The following is a 17,465-nucleotide window of genomic DNA, read 5'->3' as shown; positions in this document are numbered from 1 at the left end:
TCTTGATCTAGTGATTGATAGGTAACAACTATAGTTGCTGTCTTTACCAGTGAAGAGCACTGGGTGCAAAAAATAATATTAAAATCCAGAATGGAGATCAAATCTGTAAACTTTCCAGCCATCGGTAATAATTTTGATTCCATTGTGTGTGGACTAATTTAAACAAAATAAATACAATTTAAATGAGAATTAAAATTCTACATATGAAATTAGAGAGAACTATATAGCACCGGACATACATGAGTGAGGAAAAACCAGCAAGTAGGTCAAGATAAAAGGATGTGGTTATCATACATATTAAAGATGAAGAAGTGCTATTGGGCACTAATGCAAATTTCATTTCAGGATATAGGTATAGGAATGTAGCATATAAATTATATTAAATAATTATTGTACTGTACATAGAAGTAGTAAACTATCAGCTGGAATACTGTGTTAAAGTCTTCACTTTTCAGGATGGATATAATTGCTCAGAAAAAAATTCAAGGAGAACAAGAATCGTGGAAAAGAAGACTGGAAAGGTTGAGGGCATTTGTGTGAAAGAAACTTGAGGGACAGACAAAGTAAATTACTTTTAATAGGTAGAAGACTGTGGCAAAGAATAAATGATCAAGCTGATTGCCTTTTTCAATGGGGTTAGAAATGTTTTCAGTAGAGCAAGTATTATTAGAATCAGTAAATGTTTTCATTATTAAGTTATTCTTCTAGATGGTATAGCACTTGAAAAGTATTTGAAGATGTCAACATTTATAGAATGGTCAGTGCTTCTGTTGTTGATAGAGAGGGTAAAGAAAAGGCTGTTTAGAGTGAAGTAATTTTGTTAATTGACAATGTGCAAGAATACTTTATATGGTCCCACTAAAAATGACATTAAGTCATTCAGCTGATTTTTAGAGGTGATAGCATCTTCTGAAATTCATGTTCCTTGTAATTTGGTGTGGTATACAAATGTTTTGTGTATATCCAAAACCTTCTGTCTTCTTTCAGTTTGGTTCCATATTGAAACTGTTGTACAACCATACCTTCAGATTTACAACCTTAATTTCCCTTCTGGCTATCAATGAGAATGAACAGGAGGGAAGGATGAACAAGCAGCTTTCTTTAATTTTCTAGGGTTTTTTTAAACTTGTCTTGCAATAAGACAATTCTGAAAAGCATTCTGGGTTTAGAATTATGCTGAATTCCATTTCACAGTGATCTTGTCAGTCATATCTTCTCCTAAAATCTTTAAAGAAAAGCTGGACAGACTCCCTTCCTTAATAATATGGCATAATAAAATAATATTATTTTATGAAAAATAATAATTAGAGTATATAAAGGATCTAAGACTCTTAATTTCCATTTTATTTCAAGAGAGAAAATAGGGAGTACTGGGTCAATGCAGGTAATTTTTGAAATACAGATGGTCCCCTAACCTAGCTGCTGTTAAAGGTGTACTGTACTGTAAGCCTTGATACCTGTGCAGGAAAGAGAAGTGCCCAGCTAGTATTTGTTGCTCATTGCATATCTTCTTACAGTGCTACAAGTCAGCATTTAATGCTGTCTTAAGCAATATATGTGTGCCAGCTGTAGTAGTATGAGGATAAATCATGGTGAGAGAAGTGTTTTTAAATTCATGGGAAGACCAACGCAGTGGGTGCCCTATTCAAAAGAAGAGTAATTATTTCATTCTTGTAAATAGTGTTCTGTGAGTACCTCCAGATGTCTGGCAGACTCCATCTGATATCCTTTAAAGAACAGAAGACTAATCTTCAGTGGTTTATATGTCCTTCTTAAAGACTTTTATTTATAAGTTGCCATGGAATCCTTCCGTAGTTACATTTTTGTTTGAAAAATTAAAAACATCATCTTATATTCCTTTTCGGTTTCAGCTATATAAAATTTTGTGATCAGGTTTTAAAAATGTCTTACATATGCCTAAGTTCAACTAATGAGAATGTTCATTCACAGGAATGAGAATGTTCATTCACAGGAATTATCAAAATTAGAAATGTCACTATATAAGGAATTGTTCTTCAGCTACAGTTAAACATCATCTATTCAGGGAAGCCAGACTGAAAAGTTCACTTAATGTGGAACATTCTGTACCAATGCCTGAATCATTTTTTTCTGAAATTGATGTAATTTCTTTTAGGCGACTAAATAACAATGAATTTTCAGTCCTGGAAGCTACTGGAATCTTTAAGAAACTTCCTCAGCTGCGTAAAATGTAAGTGCAACTTCAATGACCTTGTCTGTTCAGACAGTGTATTAGCTCCTTGCTGTGTCTCTCCACCTTTCTTAGTTCTAATCTACAAAAGATTCAGTATATTCCAATTGAAAATCACGAATGGGTTTAAATTAATCCCTGAGGTAGGTCAGAGTTGGCAGCTCTTCTCTATGGGGCTTGGCACTGCCAGCAACCACTTCTCATGGTCTATAGCTCCAGCACCTTTGTGGCAACGTCCAGCCAGCTGGTCTGTTGTGCAGCCACAGCAGGGAGCTCGCAGTATAAGCTGCTTAGAAAAGATTCCAGTAATCTTTTGTAACTTGCTGTATTACTCTCTAACCAGACAATTTTGCCTCTTACAGCACATTAAGGACATGCCATTGATTCTGTGCTTCATTAAACTGTCATTAGGTGAGGGGAATATCAAAATTAAAATGACCGAGAAGAAGTGGTTTGATAAGTCATCCATGTAAGGCCATGTTAACAGTTAATGTTTTAAGAGGAGTTGATAATTTTACCAGTGCAGTTGTTTCTAAAAATAAGACTATGAAAATCTTTTTTTTAGCCTATGTAAAAGAGGTATTTGAGGGTAGATCATTTAGTTAGACTTTGGGACTCTGTGCTCAATCGTTTCAGGATTAAATCCAAACATAAATAGTAAGTGAAGAAAAATGCAAGTGGAAATAGATTAGTAGTCACCAAGTGACTACCATTTGTAAGAGATCAGTCTAAGTTATTAGTGATCAAAATCTTAAGGGAGCAGTAATATTCCTTCAACTATTGTTAGCCTTAACCAGATCCTTGCTGGCATGATCACAATTAGTTAAATATTTATTACTGATTTTTTAGATAAAAAGATTTTAAAAATTCCGACAATGTAAAATGAACTTGCCTTTGACCTCTCCACTTGAGTACACCTTGCCACTTTGAATTGGGCTGTGATAATTAGAAAAAAGAATGTAGGAATGTCTGGCACAACAGCGTTCTGGTGCTATATAGTAAATACCCTGTTTTCTTCAATCTTCAAGGATCTCAGATTAGCACTTTTTACAACTACCGTGTACTTTGGAAATATCAAGTATCAATACGAAGCATCAGTGGACAAGGAAGGGGCTATAGATGTCATTTATCAGGACTTCTGTAAAGCCTTTGACATGGTCCCCTCCAACATCCTTCTCTCTAAATTGGAGAGAGATGGATTCAATGGCTGGGCTTAGATGGATAAGAAACTGTTTGGACAGCAGCATCCAGAGAGTAATGGTCTGTGGATCAGAGTCCCAACAGACAGCAGTGGCAAATGGTGTCCCTTAAGGACCTATATTTAATGTCCTCATCAATGACACAGAGAAAGTGATCAAGTGCACCCTCAGAAAATTTACAGATGACACCAAGCTGAATGGTGCTGTTGCCACACCTGAAGAACAGCATGCCCTCCAGAGAGACCTGGACAAGGTGCAGGGGGAAGTGAGTCCTGGGAATTTCATGATGTGCAATAGCCCAAGTGCAAGGTGCTGCACCTGGGTCCCGGAAACCCCACGTATCAATATGGGCTCAGGGATGAACAGAAGAGACTTGGGGGTATTGGTTGACATGAAGGTCATGACCAGGCAATGTGTGCTTGCAGTCCAGAAAGCCAAGTGTGTCCTGGGCTGCATCCAAAGCAGTGTGGGCACCAGGGCGAGGGAGGGGATTCTATCACTCTGCTCCACTCTGGTGAGCTGCATCCAGCTCTGGGGTCCGCAGCACAGGAAGGACATTGACCTGTTGGAGCAAGTCCAGAGGAGGCCACCAAAATTAATAGAGGAATGGAGAGCGCATCTCCTACAAGGAAAGGCTGAGAGATTTGGAATTGGTCAGCCTGGAAGAGGGCTTCAGAGTGACCTAATTGTGGCCTTTCAGTATCCAAAGGGAGCCTACAAGGAAGGTGGAGAGAGACTTTTTGCAAGGGCATGACAGAACGAGGAGGAATGGGTTTAAACTGAAAGAGAGTAGGTTTAGATTAGATATCAGAAAGAAATTCTTTACTGTGAGGGTGAAGAGACATTGAGAAAGTTGCCCAGAGAAGCTGTGGATGCCCCATCCCTGGAAGTATTCAGGGCCAGGTTGGATGAGTCTCTGAGCAACCTGGTATAGTGAAAGTTGTCCCGGCCTACAGGAGACTGATTGGAACTAGATAATATTTAAGGTCTTTTCCAACCCAAGATATTCTATAATTGCAGGATTATAGAAAATTTAAAAAAAAAGCTTCATGCATCATACATGCACATGCATACACACACATTTATATCAGATCTTCATATTTAACAATATTCCTTTTAAGTGGAGGAGGTGTTCAAGACAAGAGAAAAAAAAAAGAATATTAATCAGTCTTGGGATACCTGTCTGTTGAAACTCCCAAAGGCTTTAAAATCTGGTTAATTTAAAAGGGAAAAAAATTTAAAAAGATAAATAAAAAGTTAACTATTTTAATAATACTGCTCCATAACTTCCTAATATAGTTATCAGTTGTTACAACATTTTTTCATTGAGAGAATAACACAGTGACTGCTTAAGCATCACTGGAAAGCAGTGAAGTACTAATGTTACAGAGACACCAATATGAGTGAATTCTATTCTTTTGTGAAGTTCGTATTTCTTTTGGAGGTTCAAAATAGGTGCAAAGATATTTCTGCACCGATGACATTGAAAAACTAAGGCCTAAATGTTTCATTGATTGGATGCTTCATCAGTAACAAAGCATGTGTATGGACTGGAACATTGATTAGCTATGCAACATTAATCTTTAAAATATCTGTGTGAAGTGGGTAAAGTAGTATCTGTGTTACCACAAGAACAAAAAAGATTTTAGGAAACTAAGGGCTTGACATGGACAAGCCATCTGAGATAGAAACAATTAGTCTCTTCCTTCCAGTCTTCCACAGCATCTTGCAGACTGAACAGCTCCACTGTTAAACTAAATGAAAGCGGTGATTGTGGAGGTTGTTTACTTAGACTTTATCTAAGCCTTTGACACCATATCCCACAGCATTCTCTAGGATAAACTGGTTGTTCATGGCTTGGATGGATTTATACCTCACTGGGTAAAAGAATGTCTGGATGGTTGGGCCCAGAGGGTAGTGAATGAAGTTAAATCCAGTCAGCAGACAGTCACAAGTGGTGTTCCCTAGGCCTCAGTAACAGGGCCAGTTGTGTTTAATACCTGTATCGATGACCTGGATGAGAGGATTAAATTCACTCTCTGCAAGTTTGCAGATGATCCCATTTTGGGCGAGAGTGTTGATCTGCTGGAGGGCAAGAAGGCTCTGCAGAGGAATTCAGACTGGCCAAGGCCAACGGTATGAGGTTCAGCAAGTCCAAGTGCCAGGTCCTGCACTGTCACAACATCCCCATGCAGTGCTGCAGACTTGGGGATGAGTAGCTGGAAAGCTGCCCAGCAGAAAAGGACCTGGAAATGCTGGTTGACAGCCTGGTGAACAGGAACCAGTGTGTGCCCAGGTGGCCAAGAAGAAAAATGGCACCTGGCCTGTATCAGCAATAGTGTGGCCAGCAGTACCAGGGCAGTGATTGTCCCTCAGTGCTTGGCACTGGTGGCAGATTGTCCCTCAGTGCTTGGCACTGGTGGCAGTGGTTGTTCCTCAGTGCTTGGCACTGGTAAGGCCACATCTTGAGTACTTAGTTCAGTTTTGGATCCCTCCCTACCAAAAAGACATTGAGGTGCTGGAACGAGTCCAGAGAAGGGTAACAAAGCTGCTGGAGGGTATGGAGCCCAAGTGTGATGAAGAGCGGCTTAGGAAATGGGTTGTTTAGCCTGGAGAAATGGAAGCTCAGTGGGGACCTTTCACTCTTTACAACTATCTGAAAGGAGGTTGTAGTGAGGTAGCAGTTGTCCTTTTCTCCCAGATGACAAGTCACAAGATGAGAGGAAATGATATCAAATTGCAGCAGAGGAGGTTTAGTTTGGTTTCTCCATGGAAAGGGCTGTCAAGCAGTGGAACAGGCCACCCAGGGAAGTGGTGGACTTGCCATCCCTGGGGAATTTAAAAGGTTTAGGGATACCTTTTTGTAATGGACTTGAATGCTTGGACTTGATGATATTAAAGGTCCTATCCAACCTAACTGATTCCATGATTGTATCCTTCCTCACAGGCAAGTTGTAGGTTACATTTCAGTTGTAGGTTCTATTTCAGGTTAGAGAGAGTAGTCAGCACTAAAGATTAAGCCACAACTTCTTGGGTTTTTTCCTAACAAATAGTATCTTTCTTGTTTTGAATGATTTAAACACTATTCTAGAAATTTCATCAAATAATGTTTGATTTTCTTCCCAATACCATTAATTTCATCAAAGAGTCTTTAGCTTTACTTCCATTCACTTTGTCTCAGAGAGTTTTTAAGACTTTTTTAAAAATCGCTGGTGTATTATAACACTATTTAATGTGTAGCTATGTACTTCTGTAATATGTGTAAATAATGATATGAAACAAACAAAACAAAAGGAGACTAACATGAAAATATCTAAGAAAATGTGTGCTGCTGCGTATGTATGCTTTTGTGTATATATAGTACAGATCCTACACATTTGGGATGTAATTTCCATATTTCAACTAAAATCGTAAATACTAAATATTTTGGCAGTATTTTAGGTCATTTTCCCCACATTTTGATCCACTTTGCATGCAAATTGCAGATAAATGAACTATCTTGCTTATAAACCTTCCCTTCTAACTAATGTCATAAATTATTAACATTTCATGTACTGTTTACATTCACACATTTCCTTTACATATGTTGCTGTTTATACTGTTTTCCCATATTCGTCTATCAAGCAGAAATAAATCAGAGAGGTTAGTTGTGCTGAACTCATACAGTATAATTTTGTTATTAAATTCATCTAAAAATGCTACAGAGCCTGGAGACCTGAAAAAATAGAGATAAGATTCAAAATTAGGAAAATATGCTCTTGTGGGACTGTAGCATGGGTTGGGTAATTGCCATTATTTAAAAACATCTTCCAAAGATTACTTTAAAAATCTTTGCTTCTTTAATTAGAAGGGCATACAGTTTTTTTTTACTGGTTTGAAGTTGAATGGTATATTTATATTTTGTGCTTTTACACAATAACTTGACTGTTGCATCAAGATGGCATTTGATGATCTTGGAGGATATTAGTGGACCTTAGTGGAAAACTAAGATTCTAAGTCTGTCTTGAAATTTATGTAGTCTGCAGCATTTAACAGTTAATTTAGGATATTTATAAAAGAAAACCCTCTCAGTTCTTCTCTGTTTCTGTTCATGCGTAACAGAAACCTGAGCAATAACAAGATTACAGATATAGAAGAAGGAGCATTTGATGGAGCCTCTGGTGTGAATGAACTCTTGCTCACAAGCAACCGCTTAGAAAGTGTTCAACACAAAATGTTCAAAGGACTAGAAAGTCTCAAAACACTGTAAGTATATTTATTTTAGTGTTTTTATTCTTCTTTTCTCGCAAGTATTTTTGAGAATATTATTGTATCTGTCCTAAAAAAAATTATTTTGGAGAATTAGCTATGGATTATTCCAGCATATTTTAGTTTTTGTTCCTATTTTACAAGAAGCTCTTCATTATATTAATTTATTAATTATTAATTATGGGTATAATGAGTCCTGTAAAGCAATGAAGCAGTTGAGAATGGGTAAACATCCAACTTCAGAAATGGAAATGGGAATAATCATCAAAGTAACAGAATTTTGCACGGGAATTACACATTTTACGTAATGGAGTCTGATTCATTTCAGCTCAGCCATTACTGGGAATTGCTGGAGGAGGAAATTGTTCTAGTGTGTATTGAAATGTGGGAAGTGATTCTCTCCTAAGTAATTTTTCTGTCATTTCAACAGTGAAGGCAAGATTAAAAGCACTATATCTTGAACTAATTTCATTCTTTCCATGAAGCAGTTTAGTTCTTTCCACTCAAAAAAGATGTTTATACAGTCTGCAGCATCTTGGCCTTCTTCAGAGAGCCTGTCCTCCTGATCTGCAGGCCAGAGCCAAGATTAAATGGTCTTTGGGGTTTCAGCTGTCCACAGACATTAGATATTTTAAATAAAGCACGTCTACAATTTCTAACCTTGTAGTTAAAGCTGCTAAAATTGTTTAAAGCAGCTAGTCCTAGACAAGAGCATGGGGGAAATTTACCATCTTTTGGTGGACAGAGAGGAGAACAACAGACTTCAAAGCTCTTAAGTTTTACAGAAATTTGAGAGATTTTAGAATAGCTTAGGATTCTGAAAGCTGTACTGTCTTAGAGTCATGCTGAGGAGGAGTCAGGGTAGCTTGATTTTATTTGAATGAAATGCTTCTGAATGCAGTAGAAGTGGTTTCTGGAATTTGTCCTAAGGAAAATGAAGTGAAAGGGGCCTGAAGAGGAGGTCAGCTGGTACATGCCTCTGCTCTATATAAATAACAGTTCTGGAATCATCAGCCTTGGCAATATGAAGAGAGGGCTGCTGTGTTTCTCTAATTTGGGGAATTTCAATCAGTTTCATTTCTTGTCAATTAAAAATTCATAATTACTGCTTCTCGTATTGAAAGAACAAGAGAAAACCACAAATGCCATGGGGAAACTGGAGTAGGTTGCCAAAGAGGTTGTGGGGTCTCGTCTGGAGATACTCAGAAGCTACCTGAACACAATCTTGAGTAACTCTCTAGGGAAAAGCTCTAGGGAACCCTGCTTGAGCAGGGACATTGGACCAGATGGTCCCCAGTGGTCCTTTCCAACTTTACACATTCTGTGATTCTGTGAAACACACCTTGCCTTTGTGAAACCTACCAACCTGTCTTCCAGCCTGCTCCACACACATTGCACTCAGTCTCTTCAGTGAGGTGACAGGCAGCACAGGGCTCACTGCACTGGTGGTCTCTTCACTGGCAGCAGCCCCTTTGGAGTCATACCTCTTCGTCCTCACTCCAGCAACCACTTCAGCCCTGGTCCTTGCCCAGGCTAAGCTGAAAAATGCTGATCCTTCTTTCTCAGGATGCTGAGGAGCAACAGGGTGAGCTGTGTGGGAAACGACAGCTTCACAGGGCTGAGCTCTGTCCGCCTGCTCTCTCTGTATGACAACCAGATCACCACTGTGGCACCCGGCTCCTTCGACACACTGCATTCGCTCTCTACGCTGTAAGTCACATTCTTCTTTTACCATAACCATATTTAAATCTCTGACCTTTGGGGGGCATTTCCCTTAATACTTTGATGTGTCATTTCACAGCACATGGTAAAGTTAAGGGATAAAAAGATTTCATAGAGGCAGTTTTGAGAAATTTTATTTTATGGACCACCTTGGGCACATGAAGAGTATGTTTTCATGGTGCCCTTTGATACAGTGTTAGACTGGTTTCCAGAAGTGTCCGAGAAGGCAGGAAAAACACCCTGGTCACTCCCCTCGTGGAAGCCCACTGATCTAAACCAGTGTAGAAAGCCACATTTTGGGTAGACAGCACACAGCTGGTCAGATTACCATGTTGTCTGTCCTTCTGCCCTGTGCCACAAAGTTATTAGCTTAAATTTCCTTGGCCTGCTGAGAATCTTAATTCATATGTGTTTAATAATGAAGCTTCAGTCATATTTTCTATAAAAAGAAGCATCTTTTTTTTTATTTAAATATTGTATAATTTAAGGGAAGTGAAAAGAGTAAGCAAAGCTGCCACTCAGTTTCGTGAAGAAATGCTGGTTGTAGGTAGCATCATTCAGGAAAGTACTTAATCCCCTTTTTACATGAGAAGTGACACTTTGCACCCAGTTACTAATTTTGCATATTAAGGATGACATGTTTATAAATAACAGAATTGTCGATAGGTTTGTGGTGAAATAAGGAAATGCCAAAAGTACTGAGGTTTTTAGAAGTAAATTCATTTTTGTAACTGGCATGTAATCAACTTAGCTGTCATTTTAGATAGGAAACTTATTCTCTGGAGCAAATAAAAGATGGAAACCTTGAGATGATAAATTAATGGAATAGCTGTTGTCAGGTTAAAGCTAATAATGTAAAGTAATCAGCCTCCATCTCTATATGAAATTATTGCATTATTGGTACAGAGTGGCTTGACATGAAGTCAGGTCTTTGACAGTTTTAAATTATTTCTGAACAAGCTGTATCGAGATTCACCACACAGAGCCTAAATTCCACCTTTCACCTATGGTTTACATGCAGTATTTTTTGAAGAACAGTGTATTAGGTATGCTTTTTTGAAAATAGAAGTAGAATCCTTAGGATGAAAGGATGGTGTCATCTGAGATAAATTTTCCTGTGGTTCTCAGAAACCTCTTGGCCAATCCCTTCAACTGCAACTGCCATCTCGCATGGCTTGGAGACTGGCTAAGGAAGAAACGCATTGTGACGGGGAACCCTCGCTGCCAAAAACCCTACTTCCTCAAAGAGATTCCTATCCAGGATGTAGCAATTCAGGATTTTACATGTGATGATGGTAAGGAAATCAATATTTGAACCTTTTATAATTTCAGCTTTCATATAGACAGCTGCATGACTCCCATAGATCCCAAAGTATTGCACTTTAAAGGCCTTCGTGCTCAGTTTCTATGTCAGTTTAAAACTTTTCCACTCATTTTTGGATGATCAGCAAGCATAGGCTGTTGTACATATGCCTTCAAAAGTTTTTCTTGCCTATGTTCTGTACTGTAATTAATAATTTAGAAGTAGTATAAAGAAATTGATCAAATGTTATAGTTCAGATGAGAATATTTTCAAACACCAATGCTTGAATCCAGCACACTTTCAGGTTACTTGATCAAATAACATGACATCTTATAGCTTGTGGCTTCATTAACTCTTAATTAAAAGAAACGCTGCTATCTTGTATCTCTCACATATACTTCCATTTACTGCATTATTGATTTGTCAATTTTCAAGGCTGTATCTTTTTTTAAAGACATTGTTTTTAATACTTTATTAATTTTATTGTTTTTCTTTTCAGGATTTATTCTTTCTTTAATGATTTTTTTCCCATATAATAACATTCTTACCTAGTAAAACAGCATTGTACTAAGTAAAGCATCACCTGAAATGTAAATTCTTGGAGTGATGGTTTACATAGATGATTTAACTTTTTTCCCTATTGAGATATTATACTGTAGAAATATCATGTTGGCTTAAAGAAAATCCAGTTAGGCTATTATTGCTAATACTGAAGTGACATTTATTAGCAATCTTAGCATCTGTTTGTTTTTATTAACCAGGAAATGATGACAATAGCTGCTCTCCCCTGGCCCGCTGCCCTGCAGAATGTACTTGTCTGGACACAGTAGTTCGCTGCAGCAACAAAGGTCTGAAAGCTTTGCCTAAAGGCATCCCAAAAGATGTAACTGAACTGTAAGTGGCACACTTTTTTCCTCTTTTATGAAAATTAATGTCAGATTTTTATTGTCAGGGTCAAGAATGAGGTCAAGAAAAGAAAATGAAGAATTGAATTTAGTAGATGAGTTGAAATTTGTTAATCCACTGCTTTATAAAGACTTCCACATTATCTTGAGAAACTTGAGGTTAAGTCTGAATTAGCAAAGTTTTGTAAGTCCCAAACCACTCTTAAGAACTATCTGTTACTGAAAAGCTTTAAAAATATATGTATATAAAATTGTAATCAGTCTCAGAATTTATACCCCCAGCACTGAACAATTATATAACCACGTGTAGATGATATGTTACAATGGGTTAAATTAGGGGCAACAGTGAATCTGATTAAACTCTGGTCACTGGTTAGGAAGGAATGAAGTTCAATTACACGAGAAAGCAAAAAGAAAACAATATGAATGTGTTTTCATAATGAACATGTTTATTATACCTCTAAATCAAGCACCTTAATGCTCTAAATCAATAGCTTTCATCTCTGTCAGGGAGTTAAAAACACCTGGACAGTGGCTTTATGGTACTAAGGAAGTGGCCTGGGAAGGGTGCTCTCCTGGTTTTGTTGCATGTTAATAAGAAGTCTTGTGAGTAAAGTGGCATATGGTGTCTGCGTTGGCCACAGTGGTCATAAAGCAGTCAAGCAAATCTCTGTTGACAGGAGGAAAAGTGCCAGCAAAATTTCAACTCTGGATATGAGGAGAGCAGACTTCAGGCTGCTCAGGAAACTAGTTAGATCTCCTTGGGAAATGCTTTGGAAGGTACTGAGGTTCATCAGTGCTGGTCACTTTTCAAGTATCACCTGTTAAGAGCTAAAAAGCAAGCCATTAGAAGATGTCAGAAGTCAAGCAGGTGAGGCAGAAGGCCAGCTCGGCTAAGCAGGGATCTTCTGGAGCTAAGGCAAAAAAGAAAAGTGTACATCCAGTAGAACCAAGGTCGGGTGACATGGGAGGAATACAGAGGTGCTGCTCATCGGTGCAGAAAGGAAATTGGCCCAATTAGAGTAGAAGCTGGCCAGTACTGCTGGGGACAATAGACAGAGCTTTTTAAAATATCTTAATAGCAAAAGGCAGTCCAGAAATAACACTGGTTCGTTTTTTGATGAATATGGTCACTTCACAAACAGGGACATAGACAAAGCAGAGATGCTTAGTGCTTTCTTCACTTTGGTCTTCAATACCAATGATCAGCTCTGAGGGTTCCAATGCCCTGAGCTGGAGGACCATGACTGTGAGAATGATTAACTCCCAGCCAACCCCAAACTTGCACAGGATTTGCTGCTCCTGCTGGCCTTCTCTAAGTCTATGGGGTCATCCAAACGTAATCAAAGAGATGGCTGTCGTTGCAAGGCCTCTCTCAATGATTTTTGTATGTTCTTGGTAATCTGGAGAGGTCCCAGTCAACTGGAAGCTGGAGAATGTCCCAATTTTTGAGAAGGGCGAGAGGGTTGACCCTGGTTACTACAAACCAGTCAGTTTCACTTAAGCGTGAAGTAAAACTATGGCAAAGAAAGGTTATTTTTGAGAGGGTGGTCAGACACTAGAACAGGCTCCCCAGGGAAGTAGTCACAGCACCAAGCTTACCAGAGTCCAAGAAGTGTTTGGACAACGCTCTCAGGCACATGGTGTGACTCTTGGGGATTGTCCTGTGCAGGGCCAGGAGTTGGACTCAGTCCTGGGGTGCACTAGAAAAAGTATAACCAGCAGGTCAAAGGAGGTGATCCTCCTTCCCTATTCAACCCTTGTGAGGCCACTTCCAGAGTATTGTGTTCAATTCTGGCCTCCACAGGTTCAAGAAAGACAAAGAGTTACTGGAGAGGATCCTGTGGAGGGCAAAAAGATGATTAGGGGCTGAGAATCTCTCCTATGAGGAGGGACTGTGGGAGCTGGGCCTGGTTAGTCTGGAGAAGACTGAGGGGATCCCATTAATACATACAAATATCTCAAAGGCTGGTGTCAACAGGATGGTGCCAGACTCTTTTCTGTGATGCCCAGCAACAATACAAGGAGTAATGTCCATGAACTAAGCCACAAGAAGTTTCACCTCAACATGAGAAAGAACTTCTTTACATTGACGGTGTTAGACCACTGGAAAGGCTGCCCAGGGAGGTTGTGGGGTCTCCCCCTCTGGAGCCATTCAAAACGTAACTGGATGAGTTCCTGTGTTACCTGCTCTAGGTGACCCTGCCTTGGCAGGGGGGTTGGACAGGATGATTGCCAGAGGTCCCTTCCAGTCCTAATGATTCTGTGATTTTGTGATGCTTCCAACTTAGAATTCTCTATGATACAGAGATTGTGATAGTTCTGCGATATTTAAAAAATACTGGTTTTAATAGTATGTCTTCCTTTTCACATAGGCAGTTTTATAAAATCTGGGATATTTTATTAATCTCAATACATTCTTTTCTATGAGAAAAATTGTTAAGATTGCATTTCATGAAAGATACAATCTGAATATGCAGGTGAACAGTAACATAGATATAAAAAACAGCTTGCTCCCTCATGTATTGTTTGAAGATATTAACTGAATAAGCTACTCATACGAATATATGAGCAAATTTTTATGCATTATGAAAGGGAAAATATGAACCTAAAAATTGAGATATTAATTTATTTAATTCTTGATCAGAGAGGTCACAATATCGAAAAAAAAAGAAATTATTTATGAGAAAAAATGTTGGTTTGTGTTACATATGACAAGTATTTAATAATGTTTCATAATGCCTGGTTAATATAGTGCTTTTCCAGAAAACAGCATAACTATGTTTCGTAAGTCACTAAAAAATTTTACTGTTTTACGGTTTGGTATTGTATAGAAGATTCTGAGATATTCATCATTAGTCTGGTGCTTAATAGCATCCAAAAGTCTTTAGCCATTAATAAATTGAAATTATTAAGAACTCAAATTAGCACACACATATATAAAACTATAACTTCATTAGGTTTTGGGTTTGGTATTTTGGGTTTTTTTCCTCAAAGAGATGACTTTCTTGAATACAGTCTGGTATAAACACAATTTGGCAGTATAAGGTTATCAAAGCAAAGTAAAACAAAGCAGCTAAAGAGAGATACTTTTGGAATTGCAAGTGGAACCCTGTGACTGAAAAGCCATTTGTGTACAATTTTGTAAGCTTTAGTTAGTGTCTAAGCATGCAATTTGGCATATTTTTCAAAAGGATAATGGAGGTGGTTCCTGTTAACAGTTGCATACTGATTGATTCTTCTTGCTCTTTAGCATGCATGGCTCTTCTAACATGTAATCTTCATGTGTTTTATAAAATATCTTAATAGTTGCTTCATTTGAACAAGGAGGAATTTTATCAGAGAAGTGGACACTTGTAGTACTTCAGTTCTAATGAAGCTTAATAATATAACCTAATCTATCTGTTGATAAAAGAATTTCCTCAGAATACTTACTTCTTCAAAAATTTTAAAAGTTGGTTTGGTTTTCTTAATAATTAATTATATGAGCCCATGCTCTATTCACCACCATTAACATAGTGTAAGTATAAAGCTTGTTGAGACACATTTTGGATTTGGCAAGCAGCCCTAGGAAGGCATGGTCCAAGGAAAAAAAAAGGAAGAAAGAAAGAAAGCTTTTTTATTAGACGTAGATGGTTATTTCATGAAGCTTAACTGTGTTTCAGCTCATCCATTTAGCCAAGACAAAAGTTTCCACAGATGCTACGGTATACATAAAGACCTTAAGCCCAAAATCAGACTAAAAATGTCTCTTTCAAAGACTGCTCTTAGCTCAAGCTTGTTGCAAGTATTTGGATAGCAAAAATACCTTCTTTGTATAGGGATAATGAGGGTGTAGTTTCCACTTGGGTTCCAGGAAACATATGTAATACCACCATCAGCAAAGTCATTTGCCCCAGCTGAGAAACTAAAGGCCTTTAATCTTCTTGCCACTATCTGCTTCATTTCAAACCATCAGGTAAATTCAGCACTTCTTATCATCTCTAAACTACTTGCCCTGGTTACATGAAGAACCCCTCCACTTGTACTTTATGTCTTGCTGCACACTGGAAGCTTTTTAGGCAAGGCTTGTTACCTTTCTCCGCCTGTAACACAGGTGCTGGTACAATTTGATGGCTCTGTACCCATTAACTCTAAGGATGAGAAGGTCTTTTATTGAGAATTATGAGCATGGAAGAAGAGTGAGCAATATAATACAGGAGCTGTAAACCTACCAAGAGGGGGAAAAAAAAATGTAACTTTTCTAGTGAAGGTAATTGATTACTGTTTTTAGTCCCTAACATACTTCATAGGAATAGGATTGTAGCACGTGATGTATCATGAAATATACAGGGATAAATTAAGGAAGGTGACCTGAACCACAGGCACAACAAATGAATTTGCTGTTAGAGTTAAAACCAGACTGTACTGTTCTTCATACTGTAAAGGATTAGCTCTGCAATGTCAGAGTCTGTTTCTATTTATAATAGCTAAAAATCCACACTCAATGGGATTTGTGGAAGTCAGATTTACCTTTCCTCTGTAGGCATGTGGGAAATGGAGATGATAAAGACCTTATTTTGCAGAGTCATTATGAAGTAATAGAAACTATAATGCCAGAGATGATTCTTAATATGTTATTTCATAATATGCATTCTATATGATACAGTAGCATTTGGATCTTAGGCTACAAATCTTCAGTTGTGCCTCTAAAAACCAAAATTTGTAAGCATGTTTTCTTATGAAATGGAAATAGTATTCATTTGCTATTAACTTTACTGTTGGATTCTGAGATTAGTGGATGAAGATGCTACTATGCTATTTTAATGAAATAAATAATGCTCTTTGTTTTGTTTTTCTGGTTTAGATATTTGGATGGAAATCAGTTTACCCTTGTTCCAAAAGAGCTTTCCAACTACAAGCATTTAACACTCATGTAAGTAGTTTTGAAGCAACATTCTTTACTGGAATTAAAAACATAATAAAATACCTTACTCAATTATAACTGAATTTATTTATAAGAAAAAGCCTGTAAAATGTATCATATCTTTCAGCCAATGCCCAACCATATTTTATAACTGAGGATATTTTATTCTACTTATCACATCCTACATATATTCAGTCACATTTTATGAGCATGGGTATTTATTCCAGTGATTACATCACAAAATCAATAAGCAAAAATTATAGTTGACTTCCAAAGAGATGTAAGATCTTATAAAGTCAGGGTAATTGTTTCTCCCACAATGTATGGTTTTCATTGTGTATGGACACAAGGAGAGGGCTTGTCTAACATGCCTTGCTGACAACTCTATTGCTGACTCACTATTTCAGGCAAAACCCTAGTTGCTCTAATATTTATTACCTCTACCTCATGAATGGTTTGAATATGATTTCTGTACCTTTTAAGTGTACAGTGAGAAAAACAGGAAGACTGTAGATGTAAATGGCTGTAATTCCGGCAGTAGTTCCATGGTCTTTGTTAGGACTATAAAAATTTATACCAGCTGAGGCTGAACTGTGTTACATTCTGAAAGCAGTTTGTGGTTTCATTATAATCAGAATGGAAGATGGAGGGGAGTAACAGAATCTCTTAAATTTCATTTTTCACTAGGTTTAGAGCAATTCAAAAATAAGAGCTTGGTTTCCTTTATTTATCTCATGTTAAACAAAAGAAGTCACAATCACAATTTTTTAAAAAACCCATACTTTCAAAACTTTCTGTATTTTTCAAATAACATCAGGAAAAAAAAACCTTGCAATATTTTCAAGTCCATCCAGTGTAGAACTTGTAGGAAATCTTTGTGAATTGTTTAGAGAAGTTATGAATAAACAGTAAATAGAATGCAAATGAGTATTAACAGTCTCCATTTATCAGACCTGCAGGGCACATTATTTTA

The 17,465-nt window shown here is 37.7% G+C and overlaps 1 protein-coding gene across 3 annotated transcripts in view; it reads left to right on the top strand.

Moving 5' to 3' along the window:
• Positions 1–17,465, top strand: part of SLIT2 (slit guidance ligand 2) — a 263,142-nt gene that overhangs the window by 199,258 nt on the left and 46,419 nt on the right. For all 3 annotated transcript variants that reach the window (XM_069014353.1, XM_069014352.1, XM_069014351.1), the window contains 6 exons: positions 2,135–2,209; positions 7,510–7,653; positions 9,223–9,366; positions 10,507–10,673; positions 11,443–11,575; positions 16,433–16,501. In XM_069014353.1, coding sequence (XP_068870454.1) covers positions 2,135–2,209; positions 7,510–7,653; positions 9,223–9,366; positions 10,507–10,673; positions 11,443–11,575; positions 16,433–16,501 — 732 coding nt within the window. The remainder of the gene's footprint in view (positions 1–2,134; positions 2,210–7,509; positions 7,654–9,222; positions 9,367–10,506; positions 10,674–11,442; positions 11,576–16,432; positions 16,502–17,465) is intronic.

The sequence above is a fragment of the Aphelocoma coerulescens genome, chromosome 4 (assembly GCF_041296385.1).
Source record: "Aphelocoma coerulescens isolate FSJ_1873_10779 chromosome 4, UR_Acoe_1.0, whole genome shotgun sequence".
In the NCBI taxonomy this organism is placed as follows: Eukaryota; Metazoa; Chordata; class Aves; order Passeriformes; family Corvidae; genus Aphelocoma; species Aphelocoma coerulescens.
Note: the sequence above shows the minus strand (reverse complement) of the source record. Positions and strands in the feature narration are given on the sequence as shown.